Below are 22,788 nucleotides of genomic sequence, written 5' to 3' on the forward strand. Positions count from 1 at the left end.
CTAGAGCTACTCCAGAACTTCAAACTGTTGAGGCCCAGATGCATTCGTGACACGCCGTTTCGTACATTTCAAAGAGTCATTTCCATTGTTGCAGCACCGAATAGCACATCAACCCTTGAAAACGAGTACGGAACTTTGCAGTCGATGCTCCCGTCTCTCGCACTGAGTGACAATGTGAGTGAATTCTGGCGAGCGGTCACGAAACTCACTAACAGTGCAGGCGAACCTCTCTTTCCTAACTTGTCGGCAGTTGCCTTCGCACTTCTGTGCTTGCCAGTGTCAAACGCCGCTGTAGAGAGAGTTTTCAGTCAGGTCACGTAACTAAAACAGACCACCGAAACAAATTAAGCGTGCGTACTTTGGAAATGATACTCCATGTGCGATGTGGCTTAAAGGAGTACGGGTGCTGCAACAATTTTGAACCAAGCCCGCGTTTCTTGGAGAAGTTTAACAGTGCTGTCATGTACGAGTAGTGATGTGAATGAATGAAGGGCATAAACTGGTGTGCGGTAATCTGAAACATGTTCCTTGAGTCGCCATGTGTCAACGCGGGTAAGATTTTTATAGCCTAGTCAACTCGTTTTTTTACAAATGCGATATGTTTCACATTCTGCTGCTTCACTTGTTCTAGTTAACCGTAGGTATTTTTAGTCACAAGTTTATTGTTTTCTGTTCGAATTTTTAGTTCCGAATAAAAAAACTTCCTCTCACTTTCCGATGGGCCATGTTGGCTACATTTTGGCTACTAACTCTCTTGGCCTGGTGTGTGGTTGGCTATTTTTGGGCTACAATTTTTCTATACTTTGGCTACGGCCCTTCGCGCCATCTGGCAACACTGAGTATCGCTTGTTACTGGCTTGTATCAAGCTTGAGATGGCCGTACTGCTGCCGCGCTTCGCATCAACATTGCTCTGTATCACAAAATGCCGAGCTGTTGCTGTGCGTACGGTTGTAACAACCGCCCCACACCCGGCAGGAGGTCCTTCGCCCTTCCTAGTGGTGCTAACGATAAAGCTCGCAGAGCTGAGTGGATTCGCAGGATCAACAGAGCCAACTTCAAACCTACGCGCCACTCAAACTTATGCGAGGTAAGGACGCCGTTTTGTCTCCTTGGTTTGATGGCACATGGGGCCGTGACCAAGAGTGTGTGTGCAACAGAAAAGTGCACGAAAACCTAGCATGCATGCTTATTAAAGCCACTCATAGTGAAAACGTCTTCTCGCTCGACGCGCCGGTATGGAGGCGCCAGCTTGCAGCCGCCTGGAGGGAAAAAAATAACTGTGGAGGGAGCGTCCAACGAGAACCTTGAAGCCTAGTCATAAAAATAAAGAAACGCACAGAAAGAAGAGTCCTCCCCCCCGTTACCATATCACGCGATGGCGAGCGGTGATCTTTATCAGCGCTGCACGCGCATGCGGACCATCGCCGAGAAACTGAGACCATCTACCTAAACTATAACAGAGACACTTTGAACACGCTCAGCGGGCGCCGCATCATGAAGTGCTGCGTGCCCGAGTGCAGGAGCCGCACAGAAATTGTTTCGTCGGAGCTTTCGTTCCACCGGTGAGTGAATATTTCTTCAATAGTGCTGCGGTGAAAACATGCGCTTTGGTTTTGCATGGAAAAGAGCCGAACGGGTAAATTCTTTTTTTCAATATTGCGCAACAGGTTTCCGAATGACCCTGCAGCCGGAAAACAGTAGACTGACGCACTGCAACGTTCGGATAACTGGTTGCCGACAAAATGGAGCGTTTGCTCCCTGAATTTTTATGCAGAGGACTTCAAGGCTGCGACAGGCAGTTTTCGCCAACTGACAGAAAGTGCCATGCCATCGCTTTCTCTTGCTTCAGTAAGTAGCATGCGTGTATACCAATTGACCATTTGCGGAAAAGCGAGCGCCGCCTGTCGTGCAAATTGAGAAGCTCCGCCGGTACCTTTGGTTGGAAAGGGGCTCTCGAGCAAGCATGCGCAAGGCAGCGTTCAGCAGCTCACGTGCACTTGTTTTGTTGTTTTAGTGTTGTTTATTGGCCGGAAACGTGTGTCAGCTAACGAAAGAGTATGATGGAAGAGGAGAACATCCCATTTCCGTTTTTAGAAACAGGGTGTAGCGGATTATTTTCGCGTTGTAGCCTGAAAAACGACCATGTGTGGCAATACCTGCACTCTGCTACCTCAACGGAGCGCCGAATGACCAAGTGAAAATGTGCGTGAATGTGCGCCTATGCGCGGGCGAGTGTGACAGTATAATGGGATGCACTTTCCTAATGCACACACACGTTTACGTTTGCGCTTCCTTGATAGGGCCGGAGTTTCTGCTAACTTAACACACCTTTTGCCTCAGGGCACACTTAGCTGATTATTAAAGGACCCGTTGTACTATCTCAATCCCGGCTCGTGCTGATACGGCAGAGCGTTGCTTTGCGTGCTAACGGGCCTCTGGAGCGTTAGAATGCGCGGATATCCGCGAGGCTGCGCTCGGCCGTGCTCCCGCTGTTCAGGAAGCACATTGTAGCGTTAATGGTGAATGTTCATACTAGTATCTATCATTCGGTTTTCCTGCGTCGGTGGCAAAACTCTTCTAGAACGACCGAGCAGTGTGTACTCGGCAGTAAGCGCGAAATAAAGCAGCAACACCCGTTTCGAAACGTGCTGGATGTGCGCATTACTGGCCCCATCAACGGGTTCGTCTTTTGCGCCTTGTATGTCGTCGCGACCTTTATTACGTACAAGTCTCGCTGTTGCAAAACACGTGGTTAGCTTAGATAAATCGCGTTGCAGTTACATGTCAGTTACGTGGAAGTTACAGCTCACATCAGTCGTCGCACTACAGCGCAGGAATGCACGGCTGGCTCATGTTTTCCAACCAAAAACCAAACCGCCCAGAGAGGGCGCTGCCTGCGCCTTCACCACGCATGCGCAGAAACTTCTCCGCAAATAGTCAATTAACAGCAGTGGTTATGAGCAAGTAGATCACTGCATTACATCTTTGTGTGCTTAGTCACCCTAATATTTCAGTGAGAGTGAATACTTCTTTTATATGAGCGACTACAATGCATATATGCACAATTTTGTTGCATTGTATACAGCACGTTCAGAACTGTCGCGGTATACCACATGACACCAGGTGGGACAAGGTCTGCCGATCACCGTACATGGTTATGCCATGATGAAGTAAGGCTGATCGCACACAACGTGCTGTCATTCCCAATTGTAGTGCTCAGCTTAAAATCTATACAGCAATTATCAATCCGCTCTGTCTATGCACGAATACGCTAGTTCGCAGACATTGTGGTTTTCAAAGGACATGGCGTTGCAGAGGATGAAGAGAGGACGCGAGAATGCCGCTGCAGGTCGGACATACAAGATGCCTCAAGCAACCGCGCCGCTCATTGGTAACTTGAGATGCTTCACACCTGCGCGGCATCATCAAAACATATCTCTTCCTTCGCATTCTTTCGTTTTCAAAAGGCATTATCTGGTTCTGTTGCATTTTCCTCATTTTGTTCCCCCCCCACACGCTGCTTCTCGTTATCAGTGTTATCTCACTTCTTCGGCCCTGATACAGCCGTCAATTAGGCGAGCCTACCTTAGTCAATGATTGTATTTAAGTATGATGGCAATATCTGTTTGTAGGCCCTACATGTACGCACAGACATACAGTGACAACCAACTTACATGTGCAGCATATCTTTGCAGTCGAGCCCACTGAAAACGGTACATCTTGAACACTCGTTTAATAAGAATAAAGATGCTGCGATTGATATTGTAGGGTTGTTACGCAGAGTCTCATATGGTACGAACATCCGTGGACACAAAATTCAGTTACAACAAACATGCACAGCACCAGGCACTCGCGTATCGATTCGGACGTGCTGCGCAGTCTTGTGTGGGCGTCGCTGTCGCTTTTTGCGCGAAGGCCAAGAAAGGGCATGTTTTGCGGGAAGCAAATGCAAAAAAAAAGTTGGGGCGCTTTAGTCAGTCGCATAAGTTATAGCCTGCCGCGCACGCACTGGTCAGCGATTCCTTAAGACATATTGAGCACTACCAGCTGAAAAAAATTAAAGGTGCGTTTAAGTTTCCTTTTGTTGCCTCCTTTGTTACTTAGTAAAGTAATTGATCATTGGTGCTAAAAATAATCAATCATCAATTTATTAAAATTATTAAACAAATAACCTTTTATTGTTACTCTATTAATTCATCATTCATAATTAGTTTTATGAATTATAAATCAAATAATGTCATTATTATGTTTATTGTTCATTCACTTCTAAAGGAAGTGCTAGTAATTCTCCAATTCCATCAAATACTCAGAGTAATTGGTAAAATTAATTGCCTTATGTATTCAATTATTTTATTTAGTCATTTAAACTTTCCATTCCATCATTATTAATTATTACAAGATATGCTCTGTCCGCACTTCCTGCGCACAGCCCGTGGTGACACATCCTGTCCACGCCACTTGTGAGGCAAGAAATTCTTTCGCATTAAAAACCTCAAGCTCCCAGCCGGTGTCACTCCCGGTCAAGGGCGGAATTAACTGTAGTGCTTCACAGGCAATAATTAGCGCTACGTAGGAGTAACCCGAAACAACTCGTTTTTGTTAATATCGTTGCCTGCCAAAGCACGTTGCCCCTTAACTAAACTGATTCATTATAAGGGGACACTACAGCTTAGATATTAAACCGTTTTCTCTGCATGCACAAGAACCAACTACCCTCGTCGCTGCATGCGAGTGCAGCGGCGAGATGGCTGGATCTTCCGCAAAAGGATGGCACCGGTTACCACTGAGCAGAGACTGCATTGTGAAAGAAATTGAAATGCCACAGATGCAGAAATGGCCACATTTGTAGGTACAGATCTCGTGTCTGGCTGACAGCAGACTTCCTCAATGTGGAATACCTTAAGCCTAAACGCACCCTGTATTTGCGCTACGCACGATGCTCGCAGTGTTCCCTAACCAATGCACAAGCGGTAAGCATTGCATATGATTAAGTCCGGCCTGCTGGTGTCTCTATTAAGCATGATCAGCCCACTTGCTGCGAATTTCGGGTACAATTAAGCGACGCGTGGCGGTCATGTTCAATATAACTGGGCTCACACGTACAGTCGGGGTAAAAAGTCTCTGGACCACGTTACTCAAACAAAGCCACTAGCTCTACTATTAGCCGGCGGCTTTAGGTCACACTTATGGAGATGAAGCAGTAAAATTTTCGCTTTCACCTCCACTAGTGTGGTCTCCAGCCGCTAACTATTAGCGGGGCTATCGGCTTCATTTTGTTAACATGTGGTCAAGAGACTTTTGACCCTGTCTGTACATCATACTTATAGTTTTCCAGCAATTTTCGCCAATCAAAAAGATTTGGAAACTAATCTGCATGCGCTTGAATGCTTCCATGTCAACGTTCGATTGCCCCAAAGTGCTCAAGATTATAAATTTTAGAGCTCTAAGCTCAGTGCTCCTCAGCTCTAAAGTGCTCCAAATAGAAAACTTTGTTCTAAAAATTGCTCCAAATTCTGATGTAAGAACCTGCCTCACTGTGTAATGTCACTTCTGAAGCACGCATCAAAGCATGTTTCATTATACCATAACAGCAAGCGTGTTGTGTTATTACGTGCTTATTTTCTTCTCTGCAGTCACACACAGGAGAAGCTTCGACAGTAGCTGCAGCAACAGCAAGTAAACAATAAGTTCTGCATGAAGAGGATTATTATACAAACATGAAATGAACCTGTAAGTAAACCTGTGCAATTTAGTTTAGTGAGAGTGAGATCAAGATTGGTCTCTTCTGAGGGTATTGCAGAGGTCTAATCAATGCAGTGAATTTCTTTGAGGACTATTACAATTAATGCAATTTCATTAGTGCAAAACACATGCATAAGGGAGCACATTTTGGACCTTTCTACAATTGCACTTTGTGTAGCACTCACCATGCTCTTGCAATGCTTGTCATAGCACTTATTTTCCACTTCCAGTTGCTTTAAAGATATGTGAGTTGCACTGCAATCATGCTATCTCACGCTGAATCAAGTAGTTTAGAAACATTCCACAGTCAAGAAATAAGTAGATATACCACCGTAGAGATGTTTCAGACAGCACTGTTATGTGGCGAATTCATCCAAACTTACTGTTCCTTTTCCACTTCTTTGTGATTTTCACAAATGCATTTTATACAGTATATACCGGGTGTCCTAGCTAACTTGAACCAAGGGTTAAAAAATCAATTATTAGAGGCAGACGAGTGAAAACAGTTGCATATTACTGACAGCCGTCTTGCGCACCACAGACAATTTTTTGTTTTGCAAATAATTAACAATTTATTAAGTTTTATTATCTAAATTTATAAATATTGACATTAGACAACAAATTGCATTTGAAGAGTTGTCGAGCACCTTCAGAAACCCCCATTCCACCATTTACGATAAGGAAATCCTCACGTGCGTTTTTTTTTTCCCAGTTTAAAAGAAAGCCTGCGAAATACAAAATAAACCACGTGACTAACGCACTTGCGCGCTAAGATTGTGCTGCTCTCAAGCGTGGTTTGAGCAAACGAAATCGCTGCAGCCTTGACTTGACGGCCCCGCAGCTGTGGCAGGCCGATATGATGGTGGTGGTTTCTCGTCTGCGTCAGCCAGTGGCACACATGACGTTGCGGGCTGCCGCCGCCAACTTATCGGCCTGCCGCTGCTGCGGGGCCGTTGAGCTAAGGTTGCAGAGATTTTGTTTGCTCTAACCATGCTTGAGAGCAGCACGATCGTGGCGCGCAAGTGTGTTAGTCACGTCGTTTGTTTTGTATTTCGCGGGTTTTCTTTGGAGCTGGGAAAAAAAGACGCTCGTGAAGATTTTCTTATCATAAATGGTGGAATGGGGATTTCTGAAGGTGCACGACAACTCTTCAAATGCAATTTGTTGTGTAAAATCAATATTTATTCATTTAGATAATTTAACCTAATTAAACTATTCAATAATTGTGAAACAAAAAATTGCCTGTGGTGCTCAAGTTGGCTGTCACCGATATTCAACTGGTTTCACTTGCCTGCCTCTAATTATTTATTTTTTATCCCTTGGCTCAAGTTATCTGGGACACCCGGTATAGAGACCAACATGAATGTCTGCACTTGCAGTTAAATACTAAATTCTTTGATATTAGCTGATTCTGTTGCTCTTATGGCTGCAGGTGCAGTATCCATGCGATGCCAGCAGTGGTGCTGAAATGGCTGGTCCCTCGCAAAGCATCTCGGAAGGCACAACTACTGCTATTTGCAAAGATCCACTGCTTGCAGAGCAACACAATGTATTGCCAGGGGAGATAGCAGCAGAAGAACTCTAGGAACAAGAGGTGGGGGTCCTGAAGGAGTGGGAAACAGGTTCTTCAGGAACCATACCTGCCAAAGAGGAAATACCAGTTCCTGTGTCCCCTCCGATGCAAAAGAAGCCTTGCCACAGGCAACTGCCCTTCGACCGCAATAAAAGTGATAGCTAAGATGCAATGACAAGATAACTGCTTCATTTACACTTCTGCATTGTGCAAAAGTACGCTACACTATTTGCCTGTGCCGGTTGGCCAGTGAGCGCAACCCACTTTTGGAACCTTTCTATTTCCTAAGTAATGGATTAAATTTTTAGATTATTTTTCTTGTCCTCATTTAAGGCTGTGGTCGGCAGCTTCATGCGCTTGTTTTTTTGGTAGCATTCTGAGCAAAAATGTCAAGTTGACTTGCTTTTGTGTGTCCTCACGATAGCTGTGTGTTCTTGTCCAGGTCGCCGACCTGAGACAAGGCACTGGAAATGCAGAAGCCACAGCGGGACCATCTCTGCAAGCCAGGAGGGTTGCAGTCACAACACCAGCATCGAAAGCAGGCATGGTGAGATCTCTACTAGACACTACTTGCTTTCACTCAAAGCAACGGGTGGAAGAAAGTGGGACTCCTGTAATCCTTGTTTCGTACACAAATTGATCATTACTTCAAGAACATTGTAGTACTTTGAAAATTATCAGTTGGATATTACATGTTGAATGTTGCAATCAAATGCATTCTGAATGTTGAAGTTTTCTGTGTTAACGGAAAGTAAAGGAGGTTCTGTGAGGTTGGACTTCACAATACATGGATAGCTCTGTCAGGAAAATTATATCGTTTTCAGACCTAAGCAAACGTGAGGCTTTACATTATAAATCAAGAGGTATTCTTGAAGTCTGGGTGTTCAAGTAAGTGCAGCAAAAAAATCTGGCAGTTCTTCCTCCCCATACTTTTTGTTCCATACCTCTGGCCTTCAGAAAAATGCCACAACCACTTATGATGCACATTTCGTTAAATACAAATGTGATCGAATGTGTGTTTGTTCCAAACTTGAAATTATCTCAAAATAATCAATGGACTATGTGGCCACTGAATGCAAAAATCAGATGTACACTAATGAACTAACTTGGAAGGCTGTGAGTGGGCCTACTATTACAATTAAGTTCTTGAAAGGATTACTGAAGCAACAGGGAGTACTTTCTAATTTCTGATGGCATGCCGGCTGCAAAAACTATATCAAGTATAAATTACTGGAAGCTCATTCCCCCAGCCTTATTCAGCCTACCGTACGCTTTGTGTGTTTAGCGTATGAAAAGCATGTAATAAATGTAATCTTATGAAAAAATATTTTGAAGTTCTGAGAAGCATTGCTTGAAAAGTAATATGTCCGTCACCTTTCCTAGCAGGTTTTCTGTGAGAAGCACCTTAGTCTCAAATGTTTGCTTTCATAAGCCAAGTGGTGCTCATGGCCCAAACACCATTGAGTTCCCACCATATCCTTGCATGCACTCAGGTTCTTGTAAAAAAAAATTGCTCACCGTTACTTTTTTGCCTGTGTACTCAAACTTGGGGTGATATGCGCAATCATGTCTACAACATATCAATAAAGTGCACTGAGAAAATTCTTGATATCTGTATGTGCTATTATTGCCAGCCTCCAGCAATGGAGGATACCCCTGAAAAGGCGTTCCTGCATCATCGGGTGAAGCACTGTACTGGCATCCGCGTCTCCAGCAAAATGAAATAAAAAGACTGCAGCAAGTGCAGCGCTGCCTTCAACGCGAGGTTTCTCACCTTTGAAATGTGGTTGATGCTCTATCAAAAACAAAAAAACATTCTCATTGAGGAAAACATAGCTGCACTCTAAAGCCTTGCAGGCTCCAAAGAAAACCTACTGGTGCATCACGTTGTGCAAAAATCAGGCAAATCACAATTGATGGCCTACTCTCCTGAGTCGAGAGCTTTTGCACTAACTTTGCATTTTTATTCACCTAGGGCATATAACTTTGTAGGGGCTGTTTTTCACCCGTTTGCCTCATCTGGAGACATTTGATGGCTTGAGCTTATTGGTGGCTCTCCTGGTTTTTCTAAAGAAGCACTGGCTGTGCTCGGAATGAATTCCAAGTGGAAGAAAATTCAAAACTGGGCCATTCTACACTGTGCAACGTGGTTGTAGACAAAATGACGGTTAGGCGACATGTCGAATGGGACGGTGGAAGGTTTCATGGACATGGGAAATGAAGTCAATGATGACAGCTTCCTTGCTGCTAAAGGCTCCTTTGTTGCTTTGTTGCTATGCTGGGGCAATCATTGGGAGATGGAAGCTACCATTAGGGTACTTCCTTGTGGATGGCCTAGGAGGTGAGCAAATTTGTTCTCCAGGCTACTTCTCTTGCACATGAAAAGGGCGCACACGTAGCGAGCTTAACTTGTGATAGTGCAGCTGCGAATTTTTCTATGCTGCGCAACCTTGGTTGCAAGCTTGGCTTGGAAGAGCTGAACACTGCTTTTCCTCACCCTGTCACAAATCAGCCAATATTTGTTTTATTGGATGCCTGCCACATGTTTAAACTTCTTAGAAACCTACTACGTGACAAAAACGTTTTTGAAAATGCCAGTGGAGGCCTAATAAAGTGGAGGCACATCGAACAGCTGCATGAGTTGCAATACGCAAAGAAACAGACAATCCCACTGTAAATCTCAGCCAATGAAAGTATCCCTTGCAGCACAGGTGTTCAGCAGACCTATAGCAGATGATATTGCAGAATGCAGGGCACTAAAAGTAACAAAGTAACAAGCTTGTGAGATTCTGCAGCCACAGAGGAGTTTATAAGATGTGAACAATGTGTTTGACATTCTTAACTCACGACACCTGAAACAAAGAGGCTGGAAAAAGCCCCTGTGCCCTGAAAGTATGGCTGTTGTCACCACATACTTGCAAAAGGCAAAGGAATACTTCTCCTCTATTCGAGACCCAGCACAAAAAATAACTGATCACAGAAACTAATAGAAAGACAGGATTTATTGGCGTTTTAATTTGCATGTAGAGTGTAATATCTTTGTGCACGCATTTAATTCAGGATAATACAGTGTTAGCATACCTGCCTACTTCAAAATTGAGCCAGGACCATCTTGAACTGTTCTTTGCAGCGATACGTTCATTCGGCCGCTGCAATGATAATCCAACTGCACGACAGTTTGCTGCAGCATTCAAGCACATTATAGTTCAAAATGAGGTGAAAGATGTTGCCAGTGGAAACTGTCTTCCACTTGAGCTCATCAGCATTCTATACATGAGCTCATCTGTGGAGCCATCATCAACAGAATAAACATGGCCACCACTCGCAAAAGCATAACAGAAAATGAGCCTTTTGTTGAAACAGTGCCGAGCATTATTGAAGAGCATGCTTACTGCTCTGATCTAGGGAAAATTTCAGAAACTGCAGAGGTTGTTGTTTCATACATTGCTGGATTTGTAGTAAATAATCTACAGGCCAGTCTGAAGTGTTGTGAGTGTGTATCTGCACTAAACGCATCGTGTCATGAGAACAAAACCTACTCCCTGATTCGAAGGAAATCGCATGGTGGCTTAATCTACCCTTCAAACGATGTCCTCACAATCTGTCAGCAATGTGAGAAAGAACTGCGTCGAGCCATAGCTTGTTCTCCTTTGATGTCACGAGGGCTTGTAGATAAGGTTGCAGTAGCTGCAATGACAGCATTTATAGGTAAAGACCTTTTTAGAGTTCTTAATGAACACATGATTGATAACCTTCCCCTTGAAAATCACTCATCCAACCTTGTGAGGGCAATTGTACAAAAATATCTAGACATCAGGATGCATTATCTTCCCAAAACGGCCAGAGAGCAACTTCACCTAGAAATGGAGCGACAAAAGCACACAAAGCTGACACAATTCAAAGGTCAATAGTTAAAAAAATGATTGAAAACGCAGTACTATGCTTTGGGACAGATATTACTGCAGTAACATCTTTAGATCATTGGCTATCAGCCCTGCCAAGCTGCTAAGGCAGTTTTCTTGCGGCTGCTTCCTGTCTTGAGGTCAGTGAAAAATAATTTGTAATAATTATCAAGCATTGATTTATTAATTGTTAGGGAAATTGTGATTCGTGATTAACACAATTTGTTTCAACAAAGTGTGTGTATTGTCTATGAGCAAAGTGTCTTCTTTGTGTTTCATATGATGCTTGCAGTACACACTAACAGGCAAAGTTTTGAATGCATGTCGAGGCTGTTGCATGTTCTTTAAATGTTGTATATTGTTCAAGAGTTCATACAAAGTACGGGCAGGCAATGTTATGTTCTTACTATCGTCAGACTACACATGCATCATAATGCTTGTTGTTATTGTGTTTTTTAAGTGCACAGCATTTCTAGCCCAAATGCTACTGGAAGTTCAGTATACTTATGTACCTGTGTTACACTGTGTGTAATAATGATAATCACTTCAGATCTGTGTAATTATAGGGAAGCTCTACCTTAACCTATCTAACGATGAGCGCCCATAATATACATTTTGTTCTTATGCATCACGATGTTTTTTGTTTCTGCTGCTTATATTTAGTTCTCGAAATTGTGTATAACAGTCCTGAAATAAAATGTCTTGCTTACTGCTTCACGCATTGCTGTTTCGGTTCGTATTGCACCACTTCGTGCACCTGAGCATGAGGTTTAATTTGATCACACGCGTGTTTTGCATATAATGTGTTTCGCAATTAAACGTGCGCCATGTAATGCTTCTCTTAGCTAAACCGGTGAATTGTTCGAGCTCAAATTTTGCACACAAATGGAATTTCATCGCCAGTATTAATGTTTTAAACGACATTTTTGGGGAGTACTTGTCTGATTCTATCAAAGAAGTCGCATGTTTATATCGTCTACAGCGACGGCGAAGCAAAACTAGCCACGGCGCGTGTATAAATCCGAAATGCCATTCACTGCTACCTATTCCTACGAGCAGCACAGATAATCCCAGCAATCGCCTGATTCATTGTGTTTATTTAACGTCTTAGAATGACTCGGACTATGAGTGCCACCGTAGTGGAGGGTCCAAGATAAACTGACCGCCTGAGGATCGTTAACGTGCACTGATACACGGCCCTCTAAATTTCGCTACCACTGAAATGCAGCAGCCACAGCTGGGATCGTATTTGTCCAGAGTAATGTACGAGCGATTGCCTCGTTTCTTCATCTCTGGAGCAGGTGTGTCTTAAAAATCCAAGCAAACAATTTACGGCAGATCCTTTCCTGCGTTTTATGCTGGAAGGCGGGGAAAGGTGTCTATGCTAAGGCAACGGTGCCGCGCGTCATCACAGGCGGACGCCTCCAGTTATGTGTTTTCCCAGACAACCATAGTACAGTGAAAATTTTAGTAAAAGTACAAAGAGAGGTATCGGAAAGAGTTGCTTCACCTTTCGATTGAGTAAGTATTGAATCCGTGGAAGCCATCGTCGTGAGACGTACCAGATGTGCACACTTCAGCCTGGCGCCCATTTTATGCTCTCTTGTAGAAAAGGGCGGTTAGTTTGGTGAACGACATGCATGTTCCACCAAAAATACTAGTTACCTCTCATAAATTTCATAGGAATCATTGAACAATCGCACATACTGAATCAGAAAAAAGCGGCTTGAAGCTCGGCACTGCAGGCAGCCGTGCCGAGCAAACGCACACACTGAAACATATCGACGCCAAAACATTAGGGACTGACTCGGAGAGTGAAAAAATTGGGGGGGGGGGGGGGGATGGCTTGCCGCATGAACTGGACGCCTAGTGTATTCGCTTCAGCCCGGCCGCGTAGCTGATGTGCCCTGATAATGCTGCAAGAATGGCACCACGAGAGAATCCACGCCTGCTTTTCTGCAGATTTCAATGCACTGAATGTTTTGGCGTCACCGCTGCTATGTTTAGTTTCAATTGCTTTCAGTTTGGGCTGATCATCGATTGCGAGCAGCCATGACTGCATTGCAGTCACGACAGCATTACAACATCTAGCAGTTGAGCTAAACATATTGAGATGAAGTCCTCCTACAGTTTAAAAAACAAGTGTCTGTTTAACCCAGATATTGAAATCAGCTTATGCACCTTATATCTACAGTAAGGTTTGCGAAAAACGCATTCTTACTAAACACGGAGGATAATGCTCTGCATCCCAAGAATTCACACTGCTTTATGTCTATTCCCCTCACCGAAAGTATAGGTCTAAGCACACAGAGATGATGCGCTTTTATTTTAGGTATTTTATGAAGTCACCAAATAAATGAATTCCCAACAACAAATGCCCTCACATAATATTTCAGTTGTATTTTTCTATTAATTGATAAATACTCTAACTCCAGAAAGGGTTTTGCGGTGTTGTGAAATGCAAGAGATATATGAAAATTTCAACTTTCTGTTTTTTTATCCAGAAGAAGGTTTTAGATGTGAGGAATGTTACATTTAAATATAGAAAATTTTAAACCACTGTAGGCAATAAAATGATACAAACACAAAAATTTGACAAAGCAATGTGAAAAACGAATTAAGCGCTCTCAGAAGTGCATCATCGCACCAACAGCACACACATACATGGAAAGAAAAGAATGAACAACACGCGCTGAACCACAGAAAAGCATAACAAACAAGGGCTGACACTTGATGCTAGCTTCAAGGACTCCACCATAAACCATTTTGTGACTTACTTAGCGCATCCCGTCACTTTGCAAAAGGACACAAAGCAGTTCCAGACTCCTACCAGTGATGGCACATTCAAAACTTCCCACATAATGTAATGCTCTTCCCAGTTCACTCTCATGAATTTGGTTCCACAATGAACTGTTTTCCGGCAATCCTCTGTGCATGGGCAAGCATGCACTGTCTCCAAGGAAAGCGATAAACTTATATCTTCGGTACCTTGACTGCAGCATTTTATAGCTATTATGACATTGGTAAACACAGCAGTAGGTCAAACCACCCATAACTATCGAAGTATGTTATCGCTTTTCGGTGGAAACAGCTTGCCACTCACCTCGCTGACTGCTAACTGAACGTGAGAGCAGCGTCCAGCTTTTGCAGCCCCTGTTAGCCAGATGGTGCCGCTCGCGCTCGACAAAGTGCAGTGCACGGAGCCTGTAGGAGGTATTCACGTGATGTCTTCCGCAAGGGACGCAGCGGCTGGCGTGGCATTTTCCATGTTTGTGGTCATGAGCGTGGCCGCCGCAGCCAGCCACAGCATTTAACTTGCTTGTGGGCTGTGAAATGTCAGTATATTTCGCGTCTTGTAGCAGATAGTTTCTGTCCGACTTGTAACACCGTGTGACTGTGTGGTTACGCCGTGACCTATACGAAACAGAAAAGAGCGGGCACGCTGAAAACGTTCCACTTTGTGAAAACATTGACCTGCGGAGGCACAAGTGTGGTGTGTAATGTACAGGACTGCTGCTGTGCATTGAATTCACCGATATCAAGGTCCGCCTTGTGCACGGCGTAAGTTTGCTGAGAGGTCAAGAAATCAAAGCATACAAATCAAGAGAGGGTACAATTCCTCGACAAGCAGGCGAGCCAAGAGCCACGCTAAGGGTTTAAACAACCGATGTGCCGTTTTGGGGAGGTGAGTAATTAAACGCATCTGTTCATTTAGCTAGCCTAGTTTGCCGTCTCTACCTGCTGAAAGTGACATGTTACTAATGAACATAGCGTAATTGCTACACATCGCATTGCTGCGAATCGACCTAGATTCCAAGTCGTGCATCCGAAGCAGCACTAAGTTGTCATAACCAAAACTTCAAAACATTCTCACTGCGTCTACCGCTCATGCTGCAAGCACAAAACAGTCATACCTCGGCACCATGGGAGGTGGCTGAATAACACTCACTCATAGCCACTCGCTCTCACATCCACTCACATGCACTCACACCAATGTCAACTCGCAACCACTCGCTCGCATTCATGACGGCTCGCGCTTACAACCACTCACTCACGCTCGCACTCACAACGACTTACTCCCACTTATGGCCACCCTCACAACCACTCTCTTGCACTCACACTTACAACCATTCACTTACAAGGGTAGACGTGCGGGCTAGTTGGTGGTTCATACTTCTTTTAAACAGCGCAAAATACGCGGACGCAGAAGGGACACACAGGGCTGACTCAACTATGTTTATTCATGAAATTTACATGTATATAAACACATGGCTTGATGTGTGACAGGTGGAAAACAAATACAGTGCGCAAACGAGAGAGTAGAAAGAATGAACGCTAATCGCGTTTCGCGTGCTTATTCAAGTACGCTCGTTCTTTTCCTGATAGGGCAAGAGAAGGTGTGTTGACGCAAAGGTCACCTAGAGCTAAAATCCTTTGTGCTTCAATTATTTCCTTCGTGGTTCGGTCCTTGCTTCTTTTATACGTTATATCATAATTTCTGACGTTAATATAACATCGCAATGGGGACTGCAGCGGTGGCCAAGTGGTTGAGCATCCGCCTCGCAAGCGGGAGATGCGAGGTTGGATCCCCAGTGCCGCCGGGTACCCACCGGTGATACAATGGGTACAAGCTTTCCCCTGGTCTGGTGCAAGTCGAAAATACCTTGTGCCATGGCGCTCTTTGGCTATAGATACTCTTGCACCATAAAAATTCATAATCATAATCATCAACCTTACAGTGGAACATGTAGCAGTACTACAACTTACATAACATTTTTGTAACACTATTCTAATGTTAAGTGCTACCTGGAGCTCAGCAGTGAATATTTGCTTCGCTCAGCTGTCAACAACATGAAAATAGCTATGCGGATACCATCGTCGCGAAACACAAGTGGCAAACTTCTCTGTCACGTCCACCACTCACATCCACTTGCCACTCACGTCCACTCACAGCCACAGCTTGTAGCGTGGCCTTAGCGTGGCTCACTGGTCATGTGCATCCTGCGACCACAGTGGAAACAGTGCCTTCCCGTGAAAGCTTGTAGAAGCTAACAAAAAGGAGAAAAAATATGTGGGAGGTGTGCTGTATATTTGCCATAAATTCCTGTTGCTGTCACGCGCTTAATTGATTATCTTGTTCTGTGCGATGCTTTCACCATGGTGCCTTCAATGCTGTAAATTGGAATGTAGTTGGCAGAATGAACTGATTTTGTTGAAGTCAGTATCGAATCCGTACTTTTTAAAGGTAGGCAATGTTCTCGGCAGCCGTTTTGTGGCAGTGTGCTTGCATTTGTTTATAACTGCAAGTTGGTTAATTGGGGGCTTCGCTTTGCACTGCATAGCTAGTCGATTAATGTGGTGCAAATTATTCCTTTTTGTTTTGCAGAGGGTTGAATATTGCTTTTCATTCAGCTTAGTGCACTAAGGCATTGTAGTGAATGCCATGATGCAGTCCGAGTGTGAATCGACAGAGCAGAACAATGGAGACCAGACGATAGATGCAGCATCTGATATCTGGCTGGTCCCTGTTTGTTTTAGTAGTTTGGTTTATTTTATTGGATTTACGGTCCCAAAGCGACTCAGGCTATGAGGGATGTCACAGTGGAGGGCTCCAGAAAATTTCGATCACCTGGGGTTCTTAAATGTGCACTGGTATTGCTCAGTACTGGTGCCTCTAGCGTTTCACCTCCATCGAAATACCATTACCGGAGCCGATATCAAGCCCACATCTTCTGGGTCAGCAGCCAAGCACCATAACCACTGAACTTTCCAGTGCTATTAAAAGAAAACACACACCTCAAGTTTTTGGATGCATATTTTTTTCTTTGGAATGGTGCATAAGTCATGACGAAAAATTTGTCTGTGCCAGCTGCATAATTTATCATTGAATTTTATTTCTCGTGGCATGTGTGGTTTAAACAGCCGAACGACAGCTATGACTTAATGGATGGTTTGAGGTCACATGAGTCAAGCAAAATCTGCTATATAATCACTGTGTCTTCATGTTTTTGTCAACCCAATTCTTGGGCAGGCTTGCGTAAGAGCTCATATGAATTAAAGGACTATAGACACCTAATTTTGTTGCATGTTTTCTTCTTTCAGATAATGCTTTGGACTTTAGAATGCATGGATCACCAAATCATTTTCGCCTACGACCGCTAAATATTATCTAGTTGAATTTCTTTTTTTATGCCGTTTCGGTTCCATCAACTGAATGATGGCTGTGACGTGTAGTTGATGTTGAGGTCACATGACGCATGAGAAAAACGCCTGTATAAATGCTGATACATCGTTTTAACTCGCTACAGCACTTCAACCAGTGTACTTTAATAGCTAGAATTACAATAAACAACGTATCAACAGTTATATTGCCGTTTTTTTATGCATCATGTGACCTAAGCACTAACTACACGTCACAGCCATCGCTAAGTTATAAAAACCAAAGCTGAAACAGCGTCAAGAAGAAATTCAATTATAAATTATTTAGTGGTCGTAGGTGAATATTATCGGGTGCTGCATGTATGCCAACATCTAGCACTTGCTTCGTTTGAAAAAAAACATACAAGCAAAAATTTAGTGTCTAAAGCCCTTTAAGAGACAAGCAGCGAACATACTGCAGTTTTTGTATGCCTTAGGTGACCTGAATGTACCTTTGTATATTTGCAGCTGTTGAACAGAAATAGCATGAGAGAAGAGAAAATTCAGTTATAAATTATTTACGGCTTCTTGGCATAAACTGTCAGTTTTCTAATGTGCTGCGCATCATTCCAAACACAATGCTGACGTATCACGTTCTAAAGGCTCGTAGGCCATTTTCAGGAAAAAGAGAGCATCTTTAAGCAAGAGAGAGGAAAAAGAAAAAGTTCAATACAGTGACTGTTTTTTCGAACAAACCATATAGACGTTGGCTTAAGACAGTGCGCACAGTCTATGAGGCCATAGGCTATATTGCCTTTCTCTTCCAAACAAAACTGTGATCATCAAGTACCCTTCGGTATTGATGTCAGGAGGTTGAATCGAGTGGAGAGGAAAATGTAACTTATTTAAATCCCATTTTGTTGGCGATAAATGCCGTCTCTCGCCGCCAGACAAACGTCAGCATTGCTGAAAAGAGACAAAGAATCATTTTGTACTGAGAACAATAATTTGGCGGTGTTGTCATGAGTGCTAACATCTTTTCTTTTAATTTTTGTCCCCAGTTCATTAAATGGGCTTTGAAAGGGGCTTTATTAAAGGTGTGGTATGCGTGGGATGTTAAAGCCGCTTCACGAATATTGTCGAGCAAGAATTTTTTAATGCGCTTTGCAGAACCTAAGTTGTCTGTAGTCAGAATTTGAATTTCAGCATCTTCACGCCTTTCTCTCTCCTCTCATCACTTTTTGCACGGCACTGCTCCGCCGGCCCCACCTCCGGGGACAGAACTCCCCGACCCACCGGAGCTGTGCAGCTTATTGGCCGTGCCATGGTAGCTGCCTGTCTGAAAAAATCTGACCAATAGCGACCTCTAAATTTGTGCAAGCAGGTGTGAGCAAGCGGAGTGAGGGAGGAGAGTGCCAGCATGAAAAAGTCGCTGGGAAGGGCTCAAAGGGCTTGCCAGCTTTCGCTTGTAACTGTGGGTCCTCTGCTGCCGGTGGAAGTGTATTATTATTGTAGCGAAAGCTTCACTATACCTCATAACGATTCTTGGTGATTGTGGTTTTGACCTACAAGTGAGCCAGAGTTCAAACCCCTTACTGGGCAGTTCAGGTGTCCACGGATATATGTGAGACAGTTGCTATGCCATTTCCTTTCCTCAAAACCGGTTCGGGCGTCCACCGATATATGTGAGACCATCCTTGGCACACCAACCCCCAAACACATCACTTGGCATTGCAAACAAAGACCAGCAGTGGGAAACTCGCCCCTTGTCACATGCAACGAGCTTGAAAGGTCGTGGGAGGCGCGACTTGCCCGGCAGGACCTCGGAAGCCAGCAGGCAACCTTGGACCATGCCTAACGATCCCCTAGAGCCAGTGGGGTCCTTGAATAGGGTCTTCACCCCCAAGAACCTCAGTCTGCTATTTCATTAAAATGTTTATTCCTCCTCCTCCACCATTTCCTTCCTTCAAAACCAATTTTAAAAACCAATCTTCAGTTTTCTTCGAAAGCAAAGGAGAGGCACATAACTGACCCTGTGGACACCTCAGTAAGCGGTAGTGAGAGATATGCACATTAGCATTCCCAATGTTGTAGCAGAAATGCAGCACTGAAGCTATAGACTGAAGCTATAGGCCATGCATTCTTTGGGGTTAGCGTTGAATGATTTTGAGGAAAGGAAGGCGCATAACTGGCTCCCTGGGGCAGTGGACTCCTCAATCGCACTTTGAGGTGTATGTGCTATGGAGAGAGACAGGTGTTGGCTGCATGCATTAGCGCTGACAACATTGTGGCAAACATGTGCCACCACTGCAGCAATGAGCGGCAGCATTCATTGGGTGACCAACCTCTACCTCTCGCGATCAACCATTAATTTAACCACCACTTGGCAGGGTGGGCGTGTTGCCTATGCAGTGTACTCAATGCATTGAACGTTACAGAGGCCAAGCCGCGTCTACTTACCCAATACACCACAGTTTTTGCTCTCTAACCAGGTTCAGCAGTAGTTAAACCGTAGCTAATTTTTTTTGCTCAGGTTCTCATGACAACACAGTGCAGTGATTTGAGCGAGTTGATGTGCTCTCCTATGAAGGTGTTTCAGAGCCCTTTAACTTGTTTGGAGGTTTGTCTATCTGTGTTAGTGTGCGCTCGTGAATATTTTCCTCTGGTCTACTCTATAGGAGGTTGTTTAAACCAAACACTCCTATTTCTTTATGTCCCCTTTTCAGCGCGTCCAGTGTGAGGGGTCGCTTCATTGTCACTGCTGAATAGACCAGCTTGGTCTCTCTGGTGGCAGACAAGTGAATCATAAAATGCGATTAATGGACATGATGAAATGTGACACAAAAGAGATGACGCTTGGACAGTTGCCTGTCCATGTCTTCATGTTCATGCATCGTGTTTCCTATGCGTTACAGTTCATCATGAACGTCAACCAGCTCACCCAACTTTCGGTACCGATGCATGCCTGAGTAAGGATGGTGAGTGTAGAACTAGAGTGGGAGTGTGATATTGAATGGGCTGCTTTAGAGCTTGTCTTTCCACGGACAGTGGGCATTGGAATATTTTCATCCATTTATGGTTTGCAAAAGGGAGCATTATTAGTGCGTACAGTAAACACGATAACTATGGTTACTGTGACCATATGGTGAATGTGGCTGGGCAGTCCCGGTAGCATAGCAATGCGTTGTTGTATTAGCTGTATGTTTGTATGGCGACTCTGATAAAACTGCTTAATTTCAACCAGTTAACCCAGCACCGCAGCAGCTGCCTCTCCATTAATATACCACTTGGTCAGTTTCTGAAACACAACATTTGGCGAAAGAGGCAGGAGAGGCGAACCCTGAAAGCGCCATTATCATCCATCTTTCATCGGTCTTTATGTTTTAAAGGGGCTGCAAAACACTGCTTGGACGTATGCCAGTTACACTTCAAATGGATTCTTTATGTCACACAGATGCTGAATCAAAAAGAATTACGAGAATCGATGCATAGGAACGGGAGTTATTCAATGAAGAAATTTCAAAATACAAGCAAAGTGCTGCCCTCAGCTCGATTTTCGCGCAGGTTCCCATTCCCATTTCACTCTCCCAATGACGTCACTTAGTGCGACCAATCAAAACAGCCTATCTGAGCACGTGGCGGAAGTTTGCACTCCGTGGTTGCCTGTTCTCTGTAACTCGTTCATGCCAAGGCTCGCAGCGCCGTTTCCATAGTTACAACAACCATGTGAACGCCCATCTGACACAGCGATGCTTCATCGTCACGTTGACGGCGCAGAAGGGAACACTGATCAGTGACGTTCCCTTACTTATGGATCGGAACTCGAGCGCGAGATACTGCGATGGTGTGGCAGCCTGCGCAAGATATCAAGCGCATTTAGCACAGCGCGTACCGCTACTGCTTACCGCCAACCATCGCCCGTCGCTCCTAGCGCGCTGGTTGGTCACGGCGAGAAAGGAGTGCGCGCTGTTGGCGGGAACGTGGCGCCATCTGGCACCGCCGCCCGGTGATCTTCCACAAGCTGACGATGCGCACTCCCTGCTAAATGTGAAACGACTGCTTATAGAGTTCAATGGCTCGATTCGATCGATTCCGCAAAGCCGCTCTCAGATACAGAGAGCAGCCATAAGTTTTGAGTGCTAGGTCGTAGGATGTTTACAGAGAGGCGCAAAGTCCTTTGATGTAAAAAGTAGCCAGAGCCTCTGGGGGTGTATTTTTGTTTTACTTGCTTTACAGTGCTTTTATCTAAGGCAAACAAGTTGGTTTTGTTAATGCAATATAAAACACAAGAAGTTGACAAAATGTGTCTGTAGTTATTAACACAATTTGCAGTATATTTACTCTTTCTCCAATCATAAAGCTCGCCCTCCGTGACGTCATATCCGCTGCTAAAAACTGTCACTGTATGGCGACACCATCAGCACCACGACTTTGTTTTTGCGAGCTAAATAAAATATTAAAAACCGCAGTATAGGCAGTACGAGCGATGCTAATAGCATCACAATAACTCATTCTATGCAACCAACAGGCAAAACAATGCACTGAAAATGTGTTTTGGGGCCCCTTTAAGGAGACAGTTGTGTACTGCCAGTGACTCACCAAAGCGTGTGTTGGCGTCCTGAATAGTGGGCTGTTGCGGGAGTATGTATGTGCAGTACTGAAGCATTTGCACGCAAACGCAGTGCATGCCTGCTGTGTTCACTTTGTCACTACACTTCTATCCCTGAACCGCATTGCCTTCACTTTTGACCGCAAACTTTTCCTAGCCTTATCTGTAGCAACTTCTTTTTTTTGGGGGGCTTGTTTGCCGAATCATGTCATTTGTCCACACTCTCACTTCCCCCGCTCTTGTTCCTCGGTGCACCTATCATGCCGGACTTGTATGAATGTATGAGTGACCATGTGTGACGTATTCTTATGCACCATTCCCGCACTCCATGTCGGGTTGCTGCATTTGATGGTTGCTGTACCCGTCTGCTTCAACATTCTCTGCAAAAGGCATAGCTTATCCTTGGCCCTAATGAAAATCTAGCTTTGTCATCACAGCATGCATCCCATACTTGTTCCCAGGGTTATTGAACTTTTCCACTGGCATTAGCATTTTGCACCACCCCACTTGTCATTGCAATTAGCGTTACCACAACGGTAAATGTGTCAATTTCACGGCGAGAGCTGTTGATGGGAGTCCTCCCTGAGTCGTGTAACTGAAGCCTGTTGCAGTTGTTCATCCTTGGCTTGGCTTGTGCACCAAGCCAAGGTAAGCCACACCGTGAGTCAAGAAAAGAGAAAAAGAAAAGAAAAATGGAGAGAAAATGAAGGGATGCCAATGTGGAGAGACAAATAAATAAAATAGAACAAATATATGAAAAATTAAAAATAATAAATAAAAAATGGAATTGAGACAGAAATGGACATGATGGCTCTCATTGAAT

The 22,788-nt window shown here is 44.2% G+C and overlaps 1 protein-coding gene across 2 annotated transcripts in view; it reads left to right on the plus strand.

The window, feature by feature from the left end:
* Positions 1-868: 868 nt before the first annotated feature.
* LOC144104568 (uncharacterized) overlaps positions 869-22,788 on the plus strand; it is a 69,030-nt gene continuing 47,110 nt past the window's right edge. The window contains exons 1-3 of one of the 2 annotated variants that reach the window (XM_077637658.1): positions 5,468-5,731; positions 7,176-7,337; positions 7,759-7,863. In XM_077637658.1, coding sequence (XP_077493784.1) covers positions 7,861-7,863 — 3 coding nt within the window. In that variant the 5' untranslated portion in view covers positions 5,468-5,731; positions 7,176-7,337; positions 7,759-7,860. Of the gene's footprint in view, positions 1,089-5,467; positions 5,732-7,175; positions 7,338-7,758; positions 7,864-22,788 lie in introns of those variants that run through there. The other variant, XM_077637657.1, reaches the window with a different exon arrangement.

The sequence above is a fragment of the Amblyomma americanum genome, chromosome 9 (genome assembly GCF_052857255.1).
Source record: "Amblyomma americanum isolate KBUSLIRL-KWMA chromosome 9, ASM5285725v1, whole genome shotgun sequence".
Lineage (NCBI taxonomy): Eukaryota > Metazoa > Arthropoda > Arachnida > Ixodida > Ixodidae > Amblyomma > Amblyomma americanum.